Source organism: Gallinula chloropus (genome assembly GCF_964237585.1).
Source record: "Gallinula chloropus genome assembly, chromosome: 4".
NCBI lineage: Eukaryota > Metazoa > Chordata > Aves > Gruiformes > Rallidae > Gallinula > Gallinula chloropus.
Window position 1 is genome coordinate 37840826 of NC_140088.1, and position 17032 is coordinate 37857857.

The window sequence follows — 17032 nt, forward strand, 5'->3', positions numbered from 1 at the left end:
TGTGTTCCCTGGACCCACCCGTGCCCCCTGCGCCCACCCATGTCCTCAGCACCCACCATGTCCTCAGCACCCGCCCCATGGCCACCACCCGTATCCCAAACACCCACCCCACATCCCACCCCACAGTCACCACCCGTGTCCCCAGCACCCACCCCACAGCCATCACCTGTGTCCCCTGCGCCCACCCGTGTCCCCAACAGCCACCCCACAGCCGTCCCCCCGTGTGTCTGGCACCCACCCCATGGCCACCATTCATGTCCCCAGCACCCACCCGTGTCCCCAGCACCCACCATGTCTTCAGCACCCGCCCCATATCCACCCCACATCCGCCCCATGGCCACCACATGTGTCCCATACGCCCACCTGTGTCCCCAGCACCCACCCGTGGCCATGGCACCCACCCACCCACGTCCCCAGCACCCTATCCCCCCCGCCATCCCCAGCCAGGGCAGTGTGCCCCATGGGTGCTGTGAGGGCCCCCGGCCCCCACCCGTGCCCCTGCGATAGCATCGCCCGCTGGCAGCAGCAGGAAGCCAGCGGGACCGGGAGATGCCATCACGGAGATGATGATGATGATTGATGATGATGATGATGCCGCCACTGGGGTGATGCCCTCAAGGGGACACCGCAGATGTGGGGCACCCTGGCCCCCCACATGCACAGCCACAGCACAGTGCCCCCTGCCCATGGGTTTGGGGGGGGGGGGGTGTGAAACCCCGCTGCCCCAGGACCCCCAAGCGGGTGCTCCATAGGGCCCAGCCCTGCCCCCCTGCTACCCCCCCCCGCCTGATGCCAGTGCCCCTGAGCAGCCACAGCAGTACCACTTCTGCCCTGCACCCACCAGCTGGGGAAACTGAGGCAGGGCTGAGACCAGCCCCCCCCCCCCCTCCAGTTTTCACCCCCCACCGGAGCTCCCCGCAACCACAGAATCAGCTTGTGTGGGGTTGAGATATCTGGGGGGGTCACTGCCGGGAAGTAGGGGGTGAGATAGTGGGCAGAGCTTCTAAACCGCAGCCCCTCCCAGCCGCTCCCACATATAGGGCACCCCACAACTAGGTGGCCCCCACCTGTCGCTTTCAACTGTGCTCTCCCCACCATTAAGGTAGGTCCTACATTATTTGGGGGTATTGGGGGGGGATGGTGGTGGTGTCCCAGTGCTTGGCTGGGGCACCATGGCCTCAGTGGCATGGCTGGTGGGGAGACAGGGATGCCACACGCCACAGGGGGCATGGGGGGGAGACCCCAAAATGAGGGCAGGGCTGGAGAAAGATGAGGGGAGGGGTGGGCACTGGGTGGGCAGGGTGGGGGGACATGGGATGGGGGGTGCTACAGGGTGGGGTGATACGGGATGGGGGTGGGATGGGATGGGAGTGACACAGGACAGGGGTGCCACGGATGGGGCTGGCCCCACTTCCTGCACCCCTGACCCACCCGTGCTCCCCGCAGTGCTGGAGCGCCGGGACGATGGAGCTGTGGAACGCCACGCTGCCCCCCACCCTGCTCCCCCCACCCCCCAGCACCCTGCCGTGGGATGGGCGGCTGCTGGCGGCGTGCGTGGCGCTGGGGCTGCCCGCCAACGCCATCACCCTCTGGCTGACGGGTTGGCGCCTCCGCTGCCGGGGCCCAGCCACCTTCATCTTCAGCCTGGCCGCTTCCGACTTCCTCTTCCTCGCCAACTCGGTGCTGCAGGTCTGGTCGGTGGCCCACGGGCACCTGTGGGTGCTGGGCACCCCGCTGTGCCGCCTCCACCAGTTCCTCTACGGTCTGGGCTACTACGGGGGGCTCTTCTTGCTGGCCACCATCAGCCTGGACCGCTGCCTGCTGGTCGCAGCCCCGCTCTGGTACCGGTGCCGGCGGCCTGAGCGGTTGCCGGCCGCGGCCTGCGTGGGCGCCTGGCTAATGGCGGCCGGCTGTAGCGTGCCGGACTCGGCGCTTTCGTCTGCCGAAGAGCTGCCGCCCGGCATGGTGGTGTGCCGGAGCGAGAGGGGGAGCTGGGAAGCTCCCATGCGCTGGCTGGAGGTGCTGGCCGAGGGGCTCGTGCCCTTCGTCGTGGTGGTGGCCTGTCACGGCGTCGCCTTGGCCTTGACGTGGTGTCGGCGCGGGCAAGGTCATCGGCAGGCCGGGCGGTTCCGGCACGTGGCGGCGGCCACGCTGAGCGCCTACGTGGTGCTGCATCTGCCCTTCCAGGTGGCCCAGCTGCTGCAGCTGGTGGCCCCCGGCCCCACCGGGCACCTGCTCTACCCGCTGGGCCTGGCCTTCAACCTCAGCAGCTGCCTCAACCCCTGCCTCTACCTGCTGCTCAGCTCCCGCGCCTGCCGGCACCGCAACCGGCCCACGCCCGCCATTGCCGTGCCAGCCACCAGCAGCCCCCTTGTGCCACTCAGCACCCCCTTAGTGCCACCTGCTGCCACCTCCCAACTGCCACCCACTGCCACCCCCCTGGTGCCACTTGCCACCAATCCCCCAGTGCCACCCAGTGTCACCCCCTCAATGCCACATGCTGCCAACCCCCCAGTGCCACCCACTGCAACCCCCCCAGTGCCACCCAGTGTCACCCCCCCGGTGCCACTTGTCACCAACCCCCCGGTGCCACCTGCTGTCACCCCCCTGCTACCACCCACTGCGACCACCCCATGCCACTTGTCACCCCCAGTGTGCCACCCACTGCCACCCCACCAGTGCCACTAGTCACCCCGCTGGTGCCACTTGTCACCACCCCCCAGTGCTACCCACACCCTCCCCGGCACCACTTATCACCCTCCCCCCCGGTGCCCCTTGTCACCCCCCAGTGCCACCCAGTCCCGCAGCTCCATGACCCCCACCCCGGGTATGGCTGTGGGCTGCCAGCCCCACGCGTGGGCCAAGCAGATGCGGGACACTCCGGGACACTGGAACATATGGGGACACCCCAGGACATGGGACTCCGAGACAAGGGACACCGGGACACCCCCGGGGATGCGGGATGCTCCAGGACACCGGGACACTGGCCATGGGAGACCGGGATGCCCCGGGACAGAAGGGGATACCCCGGGGACACCCCTGGGACGCGGGACGTCCCGGGACAGCGGGACATGGGACACCGGGACACCCCCATGGACACGGGATGCTCCGGGACACGGGACACAGGGGGATGCCCCGGGACACCGGGACACGCCCCGGGACACCGGGACACGAGACGCAGCACTACCCCCCCGCCCCGCCCCCCCGCCGGTGCCTCGGCCCCGCTCTGTCCCCGCCCTCCCCGGCCCCTCCCGGGGCGCGCGCTGTCGCGTCACTTCCCGCCCCGCCCCCTCCCGCCTCCGCCACCGGCTGCGCGCGCTGCCGCCCGCTCCCACCGGCCCCGGCCCCGGCCCCGGCCCGCCGGTGAGTGCGGGAACGGGCCCCCGCCCCTCCCACCCCCCCCACCCTCACCCCCGCCCCCGACTCCGCCGGTTCCCGGGGCCGGTCAGCCCTGCGGCGGGGCCGGGGGAGCCGGGACGGGGCTGGATCCTGACCCCGACCTTTACCCCGTCCTTCTGCCTTGGGACGGCTCCGGCGCACCCCGGCCCCTCACCCCGCGGGTACGCCGCTGGCCCGGCCCTGGCCCGGGCCCGGGCCCGGCTCTGCCTCCAGCCCCGGGCCCGGCCCCCGGGCTGGCCCCGGTGCCCTCCATCCCCCCTCCCCACTCGCTGTCCCCTCTCCCATCCCCCCATCCCAATCCCTGTCCCCATCCCAATCCCCGTCCCCATCCCAATCCCCGTCCCCTCTCCCTGTCTCCCTCCCAGTCCCACTCCCGATCCCTGTCCCCATCCCCAATCCCTGTCCCCCTCCCTGTCCCCCTCCCTGTCCCCATCCCCAATCCCCGTCCTCCTCCCTGTTCCCATCCCCCTCCCCATCCTTCCTGTCCCATTCCCTCCAGGGGACACCCGTGTCCCTGTCCCTGCCTCTGGAGGTGCCACCCCTGTCCCCATCCTTCCCCCTTCCTGTACCCCTCCCTCCAGGGGACACCCATGTCCCCATTCCCACCTCCGGAGGTGCCACCCCCGTCCCCATCCTGGGTGGGATGCTCCCTCCCGCCGCCCCCCCCCGCTGCCGAGTGCCACTCCCAGCTCCCCCCATCAGGAGGGACCCAGCAGCCCCTCACCCAGGGTGGGGGATGGAGGTGCCCCCCTCCTCCCCCCCAGCATCCCATCACCCACACTCTGGGGGAGGGACACACAACGACACAACCCCCTTTTCCCTCACCCTGGCGCTGACCCGCCTGTGCCTCACGTTTTGGTTGGGAGGTTGGGGTCCCCTCAAACATCCCTGACGCTGACCCCCGGCACGGGGTGCCTGCCCCCCTCCCCACCCTGTGTCCCCCCCCCCCCCAGCCATGTCGTTCCGGAAGGTGGTGCGGCAGAGCAAGTTCCGGCACGTCTTCGGGCAGCCGGTGAAGACGGAGCAGTGCTACGATGACATCCGCGTGTCCCGCGTCACGTGGGACAGCACCTTCTGCGCCGTCAACCCGGCCTTCGTCGCCATCATCGTGGAGGCCAGCGGCGGCGGCGCCTTCCTCGTCCTGCCCCTGCACAAGGTACTGGCACCTGGGGCAGCGTTCAGCGGGGCGCTGAACAATGGGGACACCACCGTGGGAAGGGACACTGAGGTGGTGGGTGACATCACCCGTCTCCCTTCCCCACCCCGGGGGGCTTTCTCGCTGTCCACCCCCAGACCGGGCGCATCGACAAGTCATACCCCACGGTGTGCGGGCACACAGGGCCCGTCCTCGACATCGACTGGTGTCCCCACAACGACCACGTCATCGCCAGCGGCTCCGAGGACTGCACCGTCATGGTGAGGGGGGGGCGGTGATGCCACCGGTGGGGTGCAGGTGGGGGGGGGAGGAGGTGGTCTGGGAGGGGGTTTCTGCTGCCCTGGGCCTGGCCTGGGTGGCTGTGGGAGATGGGGATGGAGGCAGCTGGTGGGCGGCCACCAGTGGTGTTCCCTGGGGCTCGGTCCTGGGCCTGGGCATCTTCGGCGTCTTCATCAGTGACCTGGATGAAGGGAGTGGATGGTCCCTCAGTAAGTTTGGGAAGCTGGGAGGAAGGGTTGATCTGCCTGAGGGGAGGGAGGCTTTTTGGAGGGACCTGGCCAGGCCGGGTCCGTGGGCTGAGACCAACGGGATGAGGCTCAATGACCTCAGGACATAAGGACCCCGAGCAGCACAACAGGTCGGGGGGCAGAGCAGCTGGAGAAGGGCCTGGGGGTGATGGGTGAGCTCCCTCTGGTGTCGGATCAGGTGTGAGGGAAAAGTTCTTCCCCGAAAGAGTTGTGGGGATGTGGCACAGGCTGCCCAGGGAGGGGGCTGAGTCCCCGCCCTGGGTGTGTTTAACAGACGGGCAGAAGAGGTGCTCAGGGGTGAGGGACAGGAGAGGATGGGTATAGTTTTCCAACCTGGTGACCCCGGGATTTGGTGGGATGGGGCCACCTGCCCACCCTCCCCTCTGCCATGACAGGTGTGGCAGATCCCCGAGAACGGGCTCAGCCAGCCGCTGACGGAGCCGGTGGTGGTGCTGGAGGGGCACTCGAAGCGCGTGGGGATCATCGCCTGGCACCCCACTGCCCGCAACGTCCTGCTCAGCGCAGGTACGGGGTTGGGGGGTGGAGGGGGGGGGGAGGATGGACACCATGGTGGGAGGCTGGGGGGTCCAGTGCACGGCTGAGGTGACACCCCCCTGCCATGAGTGATGCTCCCACCCAGGCTGTGACAACGTGGTGCTGATCTGGAACGTGGGCACGGCGGAGGAGCTGTACCGCCTGGACGGGATGCACCCCGACCTCATCTACAGCGTCAGCTGGAGCCGCGACGGCGCCCGCTTCTGCACCGCCTGCAAGGACAAGAGCGTCCGCGTCATCGACCCCCGGCGCGGCACCGTGGTGGCTGTGAGCATCACCCCCCTCCGTGCCCTGCCGCCCGTGGGGGAACCCATCACCCCGCCGTCCCACACTGCCCCGATCCACAAAGGGAGACACCCCCCGCCCAACCCCACCTGTGCCCCATGGGTCCCCCCATCTCACCCTCCCTGGGGCAGTGCTGGTGACCCCCACACACACCCATACCCCATGTCTCTGCCCCCCACCCCACAGGAGAAGGAGCGGGCGCACGAAGGCGCTCGGCCCATGCGCGCCATCTTCTTGGCCGACGGCAAGATCTTCACCACCGGCTTCAGCCGCATGAGCGAGCGGCAGCTGGCGCTCTGGGACACGGTGAGGAACACCCCAGGGTGGGCTTGGGTGGGGGGGGGGTCCCATCGCGGTACCCTGAGGGGCTGACATGCTCCCCCCACCTAGGACAACCTGGAGGAACCCATGGGGCTGCAGGAGCTGGACTCCAGCAACGGGGCTCTGCTGCCTTTCTACGACCCCGACACCAACGTGGTCTACGTCTGCGGCAAGGTATGCCCCCTCTGACCCCCCCCCCCAAAAACCTGTCATCAAGCCTCCCCCCGGCCCCCCCAGCATTGGGGGACCCCGCTAACGCCGTGTCCCCAGGGCGACTCGAGCATCCGGTACTTTGAGATCACGGAGGAGCCGCCCTACATCCACTTCCTCAACACCTTCACCAGCAAGGAGCCGCAGCGGGGCATGGGCTGGATGCCCAAGCGCGGCCTCGACGTCAGCAAGTGCGAGATCGCCAGGTGGGTGCAGAGACGGGGGGGTGATGAGGGGGTACCTCCCCACCCCATTTCCTTCCCTGGCCTGTTCCCCCCCCCCATTCTGACTCCCTCCATCCTCCCGGCAGGTTCTACAAGCTGCACGAGCGCAAGTGCGAGCCCATCATCATGACAGTGCCGAGGAAGGTCAGCGGGGACTTGGGGGGTTGGGGGGTTTCCTGGGGGCGCTGGGGAAGGGGTGGGATGCTCCCCTGTATTGGGGGGGGGGAGGAGGGGGGGGGGTCACTAGCTAGGACATGGTGCCGGCGGGTCCCCGCTGGGGTCTGTGTGGGGTCCCCAGGCAGGATGTGGTGCTTGGGTGGGGGTCCCCACTGGGGCTGTGGGGGGTCTCAGGGGAGAGGCATGGGTGGGGGTCCCCCTCAGGGCTGCATGGGTCCCCAGGCAGGGGAGTGTCCCTAGGTGGGGGTCTCAATGGGAGCTGTGGGGTGTCACCAGGCAGGGTGTGGTGTCTGGGTGGGAGGTCCCTGCAAGGGCTGGGGGGTCCCTGGGCAGGGGGTTGGGTGGAAGTCCCCAGCTAGAACCCGGTGCCTCTGTGTGGGGATCCCCCCGGACTCTCTTGTGGGGAGTCCCTGGGCAGGACATGGTGATGGGGTTAGGGACCCCGTGGGGGCTGTGGGGGTCTCCAGGCAGGGGAGGGTGACTGAGTGGGGGTCTCCATGGGGGCTGCTGGGGGTTTGCAGGCAGGGGGCAGGGTGGAAGTCCCCATGGGGGCTGCAAGGGGTCCAAAGGGAGGAGGCTGAGTGAGGGTCCCCGGGCAGGGGATGGTCCCCGGGTGGGGATCCCCATGGGGGCTGCGGGGGGTTTCCAGGCAGGGGGCTGGGCAGGGGTCCCTGTGGGGTGCGAGGGTCCGCTGTGTCCCCTCTGACGCTGGGGCGGGTGGCGCCGCAGTCGGACCTGTTCCAGGACGACCTGTACCCTGACACGGCGGGCCCCGAGGCGGCGATGGAGGCGGAGGAGTGGGTGGCGGGGCGCACGGCGGGGCCGGTGCTGCTCTCCCTGCGCCAGGCCTACGTGCCCAGCAAGCAGCGGGACCTGAAGGTGAACCGCCGGGCCCTGCTCCACGAGAGCCGCGCCCCCGCCGCCGCCGCCCCCGCCACGCCGCCCCCCGCGACCCCGCCTGCGCCCGCCCCCGCCCGCCTCAGCGCCCCTCCGGCCCTGGGCACCGGCACGGCGGCACCCACGGTACGGAGACTGTTGGGTGTGTGTGTGTGGGGGGGTTGTGGGGTGGGGCCATGGGGTGGGGGTGGGTGGGGCAATGGGGGGGTTGTGGGGTGGGGCCATGGGGTGGGGGTGGGTGGGGCAATGGGGGGGTTGTGGGGTGGGGCCATGGGGGGGTGGGGCAATGGGGGGATTGTGGGGTGGGGCCATGGGGTGGGGGTGGGTGGGGCAGTGGGGGGGTTGTGGGGTGGGGCCATGGGGTGGGGGTGGGTGGGGCAGTGGGGGGGTTGTGGGGTGGGGCCATGGGGTGGGGGTGGGTGGGGCAGGGGGGGTGGGGTTGGAGGGTGGGGCCATGGGGTGGGGGGGTGGGGCCATGGGGGTGGTTATGGGGTGGGGGGTGGGGCAGTGGGGGGGGTGGGGTTGGAGGGGCGGGATTGTGGGGTGGGCGGAGCTGTGGGGCCACTGGGGGCGGGGCTATGGGGTGGATCCAGCTGATTAATGGGTTTGATGGGGCGGTGGGGTGGGTCTATGGGGCAGATGGGGTCAGGGGGCGGGACTATGGGTTGGGCAGGGCGATGGGTTGGGCAGGGCGATGGGGTGGTGTTGCGGGGGTGGGGCTGTGGGCGAGGCCATTGGGGGTGGTGTGATTGGCGGCTGGGCGGGGTCAGGGGCTTCTGGGGGGGCGGGGGCGGGTGCCGGGTGCGCAGGGGTCAGGGGCTGCTGTGGGCCGGTGCCGGGGGGGCGGGGCCACGGGCTTCTGTGAGGGCCGGGTGGGGGGGCCAGGGGCTGCTGTGGGGCGGGGCCGGGGGGCTGTGGGGGCTGGGTGTGTGGGGGCTGGGGGGACGGGGCCAGGGGCTGCTGTGGGGCGGGGCCGGTTGCCGGAGGGCGGGGGCAGGTGCCGCTGTGGGGCGGGGCCGGGGGGCTGGGGGCACGGGGGGGCGGGGCCAGGGGCTGCTGGGGGGGCGGGGCCAGGTGCCGCTGTGGGGCCGGGGCCGGGGGGCTGGGGGGCGGGGCCGGGGGGCTGTGGGGGCTGGGTGTGTGGGGGCTGGGGGGGGCGGGGTCAGGGGCTGCTGTGGAGCGAGGCCAGGGGGTGGGGCGGGGCCAGGGGCTGATGGGGGGATGGGCCGGTTGCCGGGGGGCCGGGGGTCTGTGGGGCAGGGCCAGGGCCAGGTGCCGCTGTGGGGCGGGGGCCGGGGGGCTGCGGGACGGGGGCCGGGGGGCTGCGGGGCAGGGCCGGGGGGCTGCGGGGCGGAGCCGGGGGGCTGTGGGGCAGGCCCGGGGGGCTGTGGGGCCGGGCCGGGGGGCTGTGGGGCAGGGCCGGGGGTCTGTGGGGCTGGCTGACGGTGCGGCGCAGGGCCCGGCCCGGCTGGAGGACGTGGTGCAGGAGGTGGCGGCGCTGCGGGCGCTGGTGGCGGAGCAGGGCCAGCGCATCGCCCGGCTGGAGGAGCAGCTCAGCCGCCTGGAGAACGGGCACGTCTAGAGGCCCCCCCAGCTCCCCGCAGGGACCACCGGGGAGGGCCGGGATGCCCCCACTCCCCCCCTTCCAACCTCCTCCCCCCCCCCCCCCGCCAGGGACCACGCCTGACCCCGGGGCCCCCCCAAACCCTTCTGCCCCTCCCTGGGGTCCCCCCTCTGCTGCTGGCTGCCCTTCTGGCAGCGCCCCCCTCACCCCTGTTGCCTTACTGGGTGCTGCCCCCCCGAAATCATGGACCATTCCCCTTCCCCCCGCCCCCATCCCACCCTGACCTCGGGCTGGGGGGACTGTTCCTGGGACCAAACACTACCCCCTGCACCCCCTCTCCCCGGGTGTGGGGGGGTCTCCTCCTCCCCCTCTTCCCCTAAGGTGGGGGCATCACCTGCCCCCCAACTGTGGAATATTGTCCCCCCCCTTATATTTGGGGGTTTTCCCCACCCTCCCTCACAGGGCAGGGTCAAAAACTATATTTTCACTCCAAATAAAAGGACTTTGTAAGAAACGTGCTGGTCTGGGGGGTCTGGGGGGGCTGCTGGATAGTTTGGATCGGGTTGCTGGGAAGTTTGGGGGGGGGCAAGGGGGGTACTGGGGAGTTTTGGGGGGGGTGATGCCGAGGAGTTTGGGAGGGATGCCAGGGAGTTTGGGGGCATGGGGGGGATGATGCTGGGGAGTTTGAGGGGGTTGCTGGGGAGTTTTGGAGGGACGATGCTGGGGAGTTTGGGAGGATGCTGGCAAGTGTTGGGGGGGAATGCCAGGGAGCTTGAGGGGGGGGTGGGGGAATGAGGCTGGGGGGTTTAGGAGGGGGTGTTGGGAAGTTTGGGGGGCTCATTGTGGGACCAAGGAGCTCTGAGGGCTCGGAGGGGGAGTGTGGGGGGACAGGAAGGCGCGGCGGGTGCAGGTGTGAGTTTACCCGCTTTGGGCAGGAAATGGGGTGACGCAGTGGGGGCAGCTCGTGCTCATGGGGAATTTCCGGCCCCCCATCCCCCTCCCCAAAATTATCAGCGCTGGGACAGGGGGACAGGGCACCCCTGTACACATCTGACCCATCACCCTGCACAAGGGGGGCTCTCAGAGTGGGTGTGGCACTTTTTTTGGGGGGGAGGGGTGTCAGTAATGGTGGGGGGGTACGGGTGACCCCAGGGGGGGGAGATTAGGGGATGTGGGGGGGGTCAGAGCCGGTCCCCACAGCTGGGAGCCACCCTGGGTTTCCAGGGCCCTGGGTGCATTTTGGGTAGGCAAGCGGGGGGGTGCAGCACCTTGCCTCCCCCCGCACCGATACATCCGGCAGGAAGCGCTGAGGGGGGGTGGGGGAAGGCGGGGGGGGCCCCCAATACAGTTCACGCCTACAGTGCCAGCACCCGCTCTGGCAGCACCCGCTGATGGTAAGTACCCCAAAATCCGGTGGGACGGGAGATGGGGTGTCTGAGCCTCAGGGGGGGCACCCCTAGATTGGGGAGGGGGGCGGGGGGCATTTCTCCAGCCTCAGTTTCTTCTGCTAAATCCGGGGGTTGGGGCGGGGGGTGGCTGCGCCTCAATCAAATGCAGTTCCCTGGGGCTGAGGAGGGGGGGCAGGGAGGAGCAGCGGGGGGGTCCATGGGGGCACATACCCCCTCCCCCAGCAGGGCTGGGGGTCAGGTTTTATGGAGGAGGGGTGTAGGGGAAGCAAAGGGTGGTGCTGGGGGTGTGGGGTGTGTTTGTGATGCTGGGCCTAGGACGGAGATGGGGGCGGGGGGAAGCTATGGGGCTGAGGGGGAATGGGGGGCTGGGATGGAGGGGCTTGGCCCTGTATGGGATCCATCTCTCACCCCCAGCACCCAGAGGTGCTGTGGCACCAGCCAACCGTGGCTTCCCGCCGCGCCACAGGCCCAGCCGCCTACACGGCGCGCATTGCCGGCTGCTCTTTGTCTGCGCCGTACCTCGCGTCCTGGGACACCCCAAGTCCACGAAGAGCCAGGCTGGGTGCCTATTTTGGAGTGCTGACCCCCTTTTCCCTCCTGCCTGCAGGCTGGAGCATGGCGATGCTCACCGGTACCAGGGCTGTTGGCGTTGGCTGGGGTGGCAGCGGCGGCCGGGAAGGGGCAGCTGTACCGTAACGACTGGACGGCTGGGGCCTTGGCCGTGCTCCTGCTGCTCCTGGCCGCAGGCCTGGCTGTGGCCTGGCGCCATCTCTGCCTCTCAGACGGCCGGTACCATCCCCGGCCCTTGGGCCGCCGTGCCCTGGCACTGCTGCGGGAACACTGGTACCAGCTCCGGGGAGCGGGCGGCCTCGCCGGGGAGCCCTGTCCCAGGGATGGGGTGCTAGAGGCGGCTCCCCGCGATGAGGAGGAAGAGCTGATGCCGTGGAGCCAGGGCCGGAGGCTGGAGGAGAATGATGATGATGAGGAGGAGGATGAGGAGGAGGAGGAGGAGCAAGAGGAGGATGAGGAGGAAGAGGAGGCGGCCGAGGCTGCAGCCACCACAGTGGCAGTGGAGACAGGGGAGAGCCCCCCAAGCGGGGGGCAGGTGGCGGGGGGCAGTGCCGAGGCCCTGCTCAGCGACCTCCACGCCTTCTCGGGGTCCGCGGCCTGGGGGGACGCGCGGCCTAACGTCACCGCCCTCTGACAGCACTGCGTCACGCCTGAGCAAGCCTGTGACATCAGCGCCCTGTGACATCAGCGCCCTGTGGCATCTCTGTATCATGACATCACTGCCCAGCGACATCAGTGCCTTGTTGCATCTGTGACATCATCACGTGATGATGTCATTGCCCCGTGGCATCATTGCCTTGTGACATCGCCACCCTGTGACGTCACAGCCTCCCCCCTCCTCCCCCCCCCCCCCAAAGGACTATTCCGCCGGCCGCCTGCTCCCCGCAGAGCCTCCTGATTGACCTGGGCATTGACCAATAAAAACGCAGCGCTGCCCAGTTCCGACTGTCAATTGGGGGGGGTGGGCAGGGCGAGGGGGGTTGTGGGCGGGGCCATCGGCCGCTGGGCGGGGCCTCGTGTGGAGTGGGCGTGGCCAGCCGGCCTGTGCGGGGCGGCCGGTCTCTGGGCGGGGCTTCGGGCCAACGGCGCGGCGATGCTGCTGTGGGCGCGGCCGTTGATTGGTGGGCTGGAGAGGGACTCTGGGCCAGGGCGGGGCCAATGGCAGCCTATGGGCGGGGCTTGACAAGGGGCGGGGCTGGGGGGAAGAGCCTCCCCCCCCCCCCCCCCCCCGGGGCAGCAGTTCCCCCCCCCCATGCCCCCCCCCAGCACGGGACCACCACAGCTCATCACCTCCTTTAATTGGCACACAAGTCCGGTCGCGGGTCCTCGCCCACCCCCCAGCGCGAGGTGTCCCACCCCAGGAGGGGGTCCCACCCCGGCAGGAGGGGTCCTGCCACCGAACCGGGGTGCCCCTTGACCCCCCCTCCCCCCACCCCTCCCTCCCCAGCAGCACAAGCAGGCAGAAAGCCATGATGGGGTGGGGGTGCTGTGCCAGGGGGAGTGGGGGGGGGGTCCACGCCCATGGCAGCCCCAAGCACAAGCAGCATCACGGGGACCACCCCCTACATACATTCCCCCTGGGGGGCACCAGGCCCCATCAGCACCCGGCGTCCTCCCCCCCCCGGGTCACACTCCCCACCCCCCACCCCCACCACTACCTGGGCACCCGCCCCCGGCCCCCTTTCTGCTTCTTGGCACCCACGGAGCTCTTGATGGGCAGCGGGGCTGTGCCCTCGGGCGGGGGGGGCAGGCTGCTCCCCACCTCCATCGGGTCCCCTGGTGGCCCCGGCTTGAACGCCTCGAAGGGGGAGAACTTCACAGGGCTGGAGGGCGAGGTGGGTGGGAGGGTGAGAGGGGGGACACCCCCTTCCCATGACACCCTGCTTCCCACCCCGGGCGCTTCCCTTGCCCACCACACAAGAACAGGAAAGGGTCCTACCCCCCAGCTCCCACCATCCCCCCACCCCAAAGCACCCCCATTCCACTGCTGTGCCCCACAGCACCCACCCCACTACCCCCCACACCCCCCCAGGGGTCGGGCAGGTACCTGACAGGGGTGCGGGGGCTGCTGTTGAGGCGGCGGGGGGAGCGCACTTTGGGCTGGAAGGAGAACCCCTCCTTGATGCTCTCCAGCACCGAGGGGGCCACGTAGGTGAAGCCCTGGGGGCAGCGGGGTGGGCGTCAGGGGGACCAGAGGGTGCTGGGTGCTGGGTTGGTGCACCCCCTACCCCCCCCCCCTCCCCAATACCAGGAAGGCTTGGTTGGCACTTTCACTGATGGCAGCGTCATCGGGGCTGTCGACAGGCGTCTGGCGGGTGAAGCGGGTGTCGAACTGGCTGACGTCCTCCTCTGACTGCTGCAAGGACGGGCAGTAGGTGCTCCTATGGGTGCTCCCCACGCACCAACACGGCCCCTGCGCCCCCCCCCCCACCCATCCATCACCCCCACCCGCCATACCAGGCAGGGTTTGAAGGGGGGGTCCAGCCTGCGGGCCAGCAGGTCCTCCCAGTTGATGTGGCGGAAGAAGGGCTGCTTCTGTGGGCAGAACGGGGAGGGGGTCACAAATTGGGGAATGGGGTGCAGATGCCTGCCTGCCACCCACCCCACTCCCCCCTACCCATACCTGCACGTCTGCCGCATCACCTGGGCCCCCCCCAATCCTCTGGTTGGGGTTCCTCTTGAGAAACTGGAAGAGAGAAGCAGGGAGGGCACGGGGAACACATGGCAGGGGGGGTTGGTAGGGCCTACCTAAATAAACTTTGGGAGGGGGTGTGTTTGGGGGTCGGGGGGTACCTTCTTGAGCAGGTCCCGCGCGTCGGGCGTCAGGTATGGGGGCAGCACCAGTTTGCCCTTGAGGATCTTATCGATGGTCTTCTTACGGTTCTCAGCAGTGAAGGGGGGCTGTGGGGGGGGGGGGCCCGGGTGGCAAGGAAGCGCCAGGGAGGGCGAGGAAGGCTCAGCATCACCCCAGAGGGCATCCCACCCCCCCATCCCGTGTCTCCCACCCCCCCCCCCCAGCTCCCACCCCAGGGAGGAAAGAGCAGGAGTGGGACTTGCCGATCCTGTGAGCATGTCATACATCAGGGCGCCCAGGCTCCACCAGTCCACCGCCCGGTTGTGCCCACTGCGCACCAGGATCTCGGGGGCCCTGGGGAGGGGATGTGGGGGGGAAATAAGGTGAGGGGGGGGGGTGGGGCTGGGATACCCCCAAATCCAACTCCCCCCACTTCCCACGCCTCACATGTACTCGATGGTGCCGCAGAAGGTGTGGGTGACGGCCCCATCATGGATTGACTCCTTGCACAGCCCGAAGTCCGTCAGCTTGATATGGCCTGAGGGAGGTGGGGGGGGGGTCAGCATCGCCCCCTATGCCCCTCCTGGATCCCCCCTGCCACCCCCCACCATCCCCAAGCCTACCTTGGCTGTTGAGCATGATGTTCTCCGGCTTGAGGTCGCGGTAGATGATGCCGTGGGAGTGGAGGTGGCCCAGCGCCAGTGTGATCTCGCTCAGGTAGAAACTGGGAGGATGAGGAGGGTCAGAGGAGGGGTTGGAACGGTCCTGACACTGGGGTCCCAGGATGTGTCCCGCCACCCATCCCCCATTCCCATCCCTACCAGGCGGTGTCCTCCAGGAAGATGCCCTCCCGCTCCAGCTGCATGAAGAGCTCTCCACCTGCCAAAAAGACACCCCGAGTGGGACCTCCTGATCCCCCCCTCCCAGCCCCCCCCTGCTCCCCCCTCTCCTCCAGCCCTACCGCTGAGGCACTCCAGGATGAGGTAGAGCTTGCCGCCTGTCTGGAAGGCGTAGATGAGGTCGACGATGAAGGGGTGCTTGACGGCCTCCAAGATGTTCCTCTCGGCCCGGGTGTGCGCCGTGTCCTTGGCGTTGCAGGCGATCTTGGCCTGGGGGGGAGGCGGTGAAGGGGGGCCGCTCCCCGGGGGGGCCGGGGGGGCCGGGACGGCGCTACCTTCTTCAGGACCTTCATGGCGAAGATCTTCCCTGTGTTGGTGCCCTGCACTTTGCGGACCTGGAATACCTGTAAGGATGGGGAAGGGGGCGTGAGATGGTTTGGGGATGCTCCAACCCACCCCCTGGACCCTCAAGCACCGCAAACCCCCCCCCCCCCCCAGCCCCAGCGCGCTGTGCCCCCCACCTTGCCGTAGCCGCCCTTGCCCAGGACGCGGAGCAGCTCGAAGCAGTGGGGACCGATGTGCTCAGGGCCGTTGTTGACGCTGCTCTCCGAGATCTCGATCTCCTCGTAGTGCCCCACCGGCCTGGCGGGACAGCGGGAGAGACGGGATGGACCCCCCCCTGGCTCCCAGGCTGCCCCCCTGCCTGTCCCCCCCATCCCCTTGCCTGTCTCCCCTCTGTCCCTTGCCTGCCCCTGCTCTGTCCCCTCTCTGTCCCCCCTCCTGTCCCTTATCTGCCCCACTCTGTCCCCCTGCCTGTCCCACTTCTGTCCCCCCACTTACTCCAGGCCGTTTCCCCGGGGCTCCAGCTCCATCTCCTGCGGGAGGGAACCCACGGTCAGTGGCCGGCAGGCACCGGGAAGGGACATGGAAGGGACCAGGCAGGGACACGGGGAAGGCAGGGAATGTGCAGGGACCCGGGACAAGCAGAGACCGGGAAGGGACAGGAGGGAAGGGAACAGGCGGGGGGGGGGGCGGTGGTCAGGGACAGAGCAGGGGTTTGGCAGGGACCGGGTTGGGACCCGGGGAAGGCAGGGACTGGGCAGGGACCCGGCAGGGACGGGGTAAGGGCCAGGCAGGGTGGGGAGAAGGGACCTGGAGCAGGCAGGGACCTGTCAGGGACCTGGGGCGGGTAGAGGCCGGGAAGGGACGGGGAAGGGACCGGGCAGGGTGCCAGCAGGCACCGGGCAGGAATTGAGCAAGGGGAGAGCAGGGACCCGGGGCGGAGAGCGGGCAGGGGCAGGGGCCGGGCAGGGGCCGGGCAGGGTGCCGGCCGCAGGCAGAGCCGGGCGAGGTGCTGCCGTGCGCCGGCCCAGCCGGATGTTTTGGGGCTGAGACAGGGCCCTGCCCACGCGACCCGCCCTCCGCCCGACCGGGCCGGGAACCCCCGGTGTCCCCCGGTGTCCCTCCGTGTCCCCCGGTGTCTCCCGGTGTCCCCCGTGCCCCGTCCCCGCGGGCAGCCTGGCTGCGCCCCGGCCCCGCCAGCGGCAGGACCCCGGGGTGCCGGTCCCTGTCCCCTCCCCCTTCAGCTGCCCGACCTCCAGCAGCCAGCCCGTCCGTCCGTCCGTCCGTCGTCCGTCTCCAGCACCGAGCGGGCCCCGGTACGTCCCCCTCGGGGTGCCGGTGCCGCTCGCCGCCCCCCTCCCACCCCTACCCGCGCTCCGTGCCCCCCCCCCCCCCCCCGCAGTGTCCAGCCGGTGCCCGGACCCCGATCCCCGCCCCGGTGCCGATCCCGGTGTCGGTCCGTCCGTGCCCCCCACCCCCCCCGCCCTCCCCCGGTGCCGGCTCACGGCTCCCAGCTCGGGCTCGTCCCCGTCGCTGCCCTCCTCGGTCTCCAGGTCGATGTCGAACACCCCCGCCATGACGGCGCCGTACCGGGACCCCGGAGGGACCCGCCCCGGTGGCCCCGCCCCTCCCCGGTGGTCCCGCCCCTCTGGCCCCGCCCCTCCCGGAGGCGCGTCACCGGCTGGGGGGGGACCCCCGGCATCCCCACCGCGGGGCGCGCCGGGACACGCGCTGCCGGGCTGGGGGGGGGGGCCCGGGGGGGG

At 70.1% G+C, this 17032-nt stretch overlaps 4 protein-coding genes across 5 annotated transcripts; 3 read left to right on the plus strand and 1 right to left on the minus strand.

Annotated features, from left to right (window-relative positions):
* Positions 1 to 1464: 1464 nt before the first annotated feature.
* Positions 1465 to 2688, plus strand: GPR152 (G protein-coupled receptor 152; the record flags this gene model as incomplete). The annotated part of the gene is made up of 1 exon (XM_084263202.1): positions 1465 to 2688. The coding sequence occupies one exon, from the start codon at positions 1465 to 1467 to the stop codon at positions 2686 to 2688; it is 1224 nt and encodes a 407-aa protein (XP_084119328.1).
* Positions 2689 to 3305: 617 nt separating this feature from the next.
* Positions 3306 to 9829, plus strand: CORO1B (coronin 1B). The gene is made up of 11 exons (XM_084263482.1): positions 3306 to 3363; positions 4353 to 4555; positions 4693 to 4815; positions 5478 to 5607; positions 5723 to 5904; positions 6109 to 6228; positions 6313 to 6417; positions 6514 to 6659; positions 6764 to 6821; positions 7584 to 7877; positions 9208 to 9829. Exons 2-11 carry the CDS (start codon positions 4355 to 4357, stop codon positions 9331 to 9333), a joined length of 1485 nt encoding a protein of 494 aa, XP_084119608.1. The 5' UTR covers positions 3306 to 3363; positions 4353 to 4354; the 3' UTR covers positions 9334 to 9829.
* Positions 9830 to 10689: 860 nt separating this feature from the next.
* Positions 10690 to 12225, plus strand: PTPRCAP (protein tyrosine phosphatase receptor type C associated protein). The gene is made up of 2 exons (XM_084264110.1): positions 10690 to 10709; positions 11332 to 12225. Exons 1-2 carry the CDS (start codon positions 10707 to 10709, stop codon positions 11926 to 11928), a joined length of 600 nt encoding a protein of 199 aa, XP_084120236.1. The 5' UTR covers positions 10690 to 10706; the 3' UTR covers positions 11929 to 12225.
* A 521-nt stretch (positions 12226 to 12746) lies between these two features.
* Positions 12747 to 16855, minus strand: RPS6KB2 (ribosomal protein S6 kinase B2). Of its 2 annotated transcripts, none has more exons than XM_084263862.1 (15): positions 16775 to 16855; positions 15768 to 15802; positions 15449 to 15569; positions 15263 to 15331; positions 15050 to 15197; positions 14910 to 14967; positions 14712 to 14812; positions 14536 to 14626; positions 14352 to 14442; positions 14088 to 14195; positions 13918 to 13980; positions 13752 to 13829; positions 13543 to 13647; positions 13342 to 13454; positions 12747 to 13117 (listed from the first exon to the last, which is right to left on the minus strand). In XM_084263862.1, the coding sequence occupies exons 1-15, from the start codon at positions 16844 to 16846 to the stop codon at positions 12949 to 12951; spliced, it is 1422 nt and encodes a 473-aa protein (XP_084119988.1). In that variant the 5' UTR covers positions 16847 to 16855; the 3' UTR covers positions 12747 to 12948. The 2 variants fall into 2 exon arrangements, with proteins under 2 accessions (XP_084119988.1, XP_084119987.1); XM_084263861.1 differs by having other exon boundaries at positions 13543 to 13650.
* Between the last annotated feature and the right edge of the window lie 177 nt (positions 16856 to 17032).

Excerpts from the sequence above, each read along its gene's own strand:
- CORO1B (XM_084263482.1), top strand. The coding sequence starts at position 4,355 with ATGTCGTTCCGGAAGGTGGTGCGGCAGAGCAAGTTCCGGCACGTCTTC. Across the intron at positions 6,418-6,513 it reads TGGTCTACGTCTGCGGCAAG|GGCGACTCGAGCATCCGGTA; the intron begins GTATGCCCCCTC and ends CCGTGTCCCCAG. Across the intron at positions 7,878-9,207 it reads CCGGCACGGCGGCACCCACG|GGCCCGGCCCGGCTGGAGGA; the intron begins GTACGGAGACTG and ends GGTGCGGCGCAG.
- RPS6KB2 (XM_084263861.1), bottom strand. The coding sequence starts at position 16,846 with ATGGCGGGGGTGTTCGACATCGACCTGGAGACCGAGGAGGGCAGCGAC. Across the intron at positions 15,570-15,767 it reads CCCCGGGGAAACGGCCTGGA|GCCGGTGGGGCACTACGAGG; the intron begins GTAAGTGGGGGG and ends CTGTCCCGCCAG. Across the intron at positions 15,332-15,448 it reads GCAAGGGCGGCTACGGCAAG|GTATTCCAGGTCCGCAAAGT; the intron begins GTGGGGGGCACA and ends CCATCCTTACAG.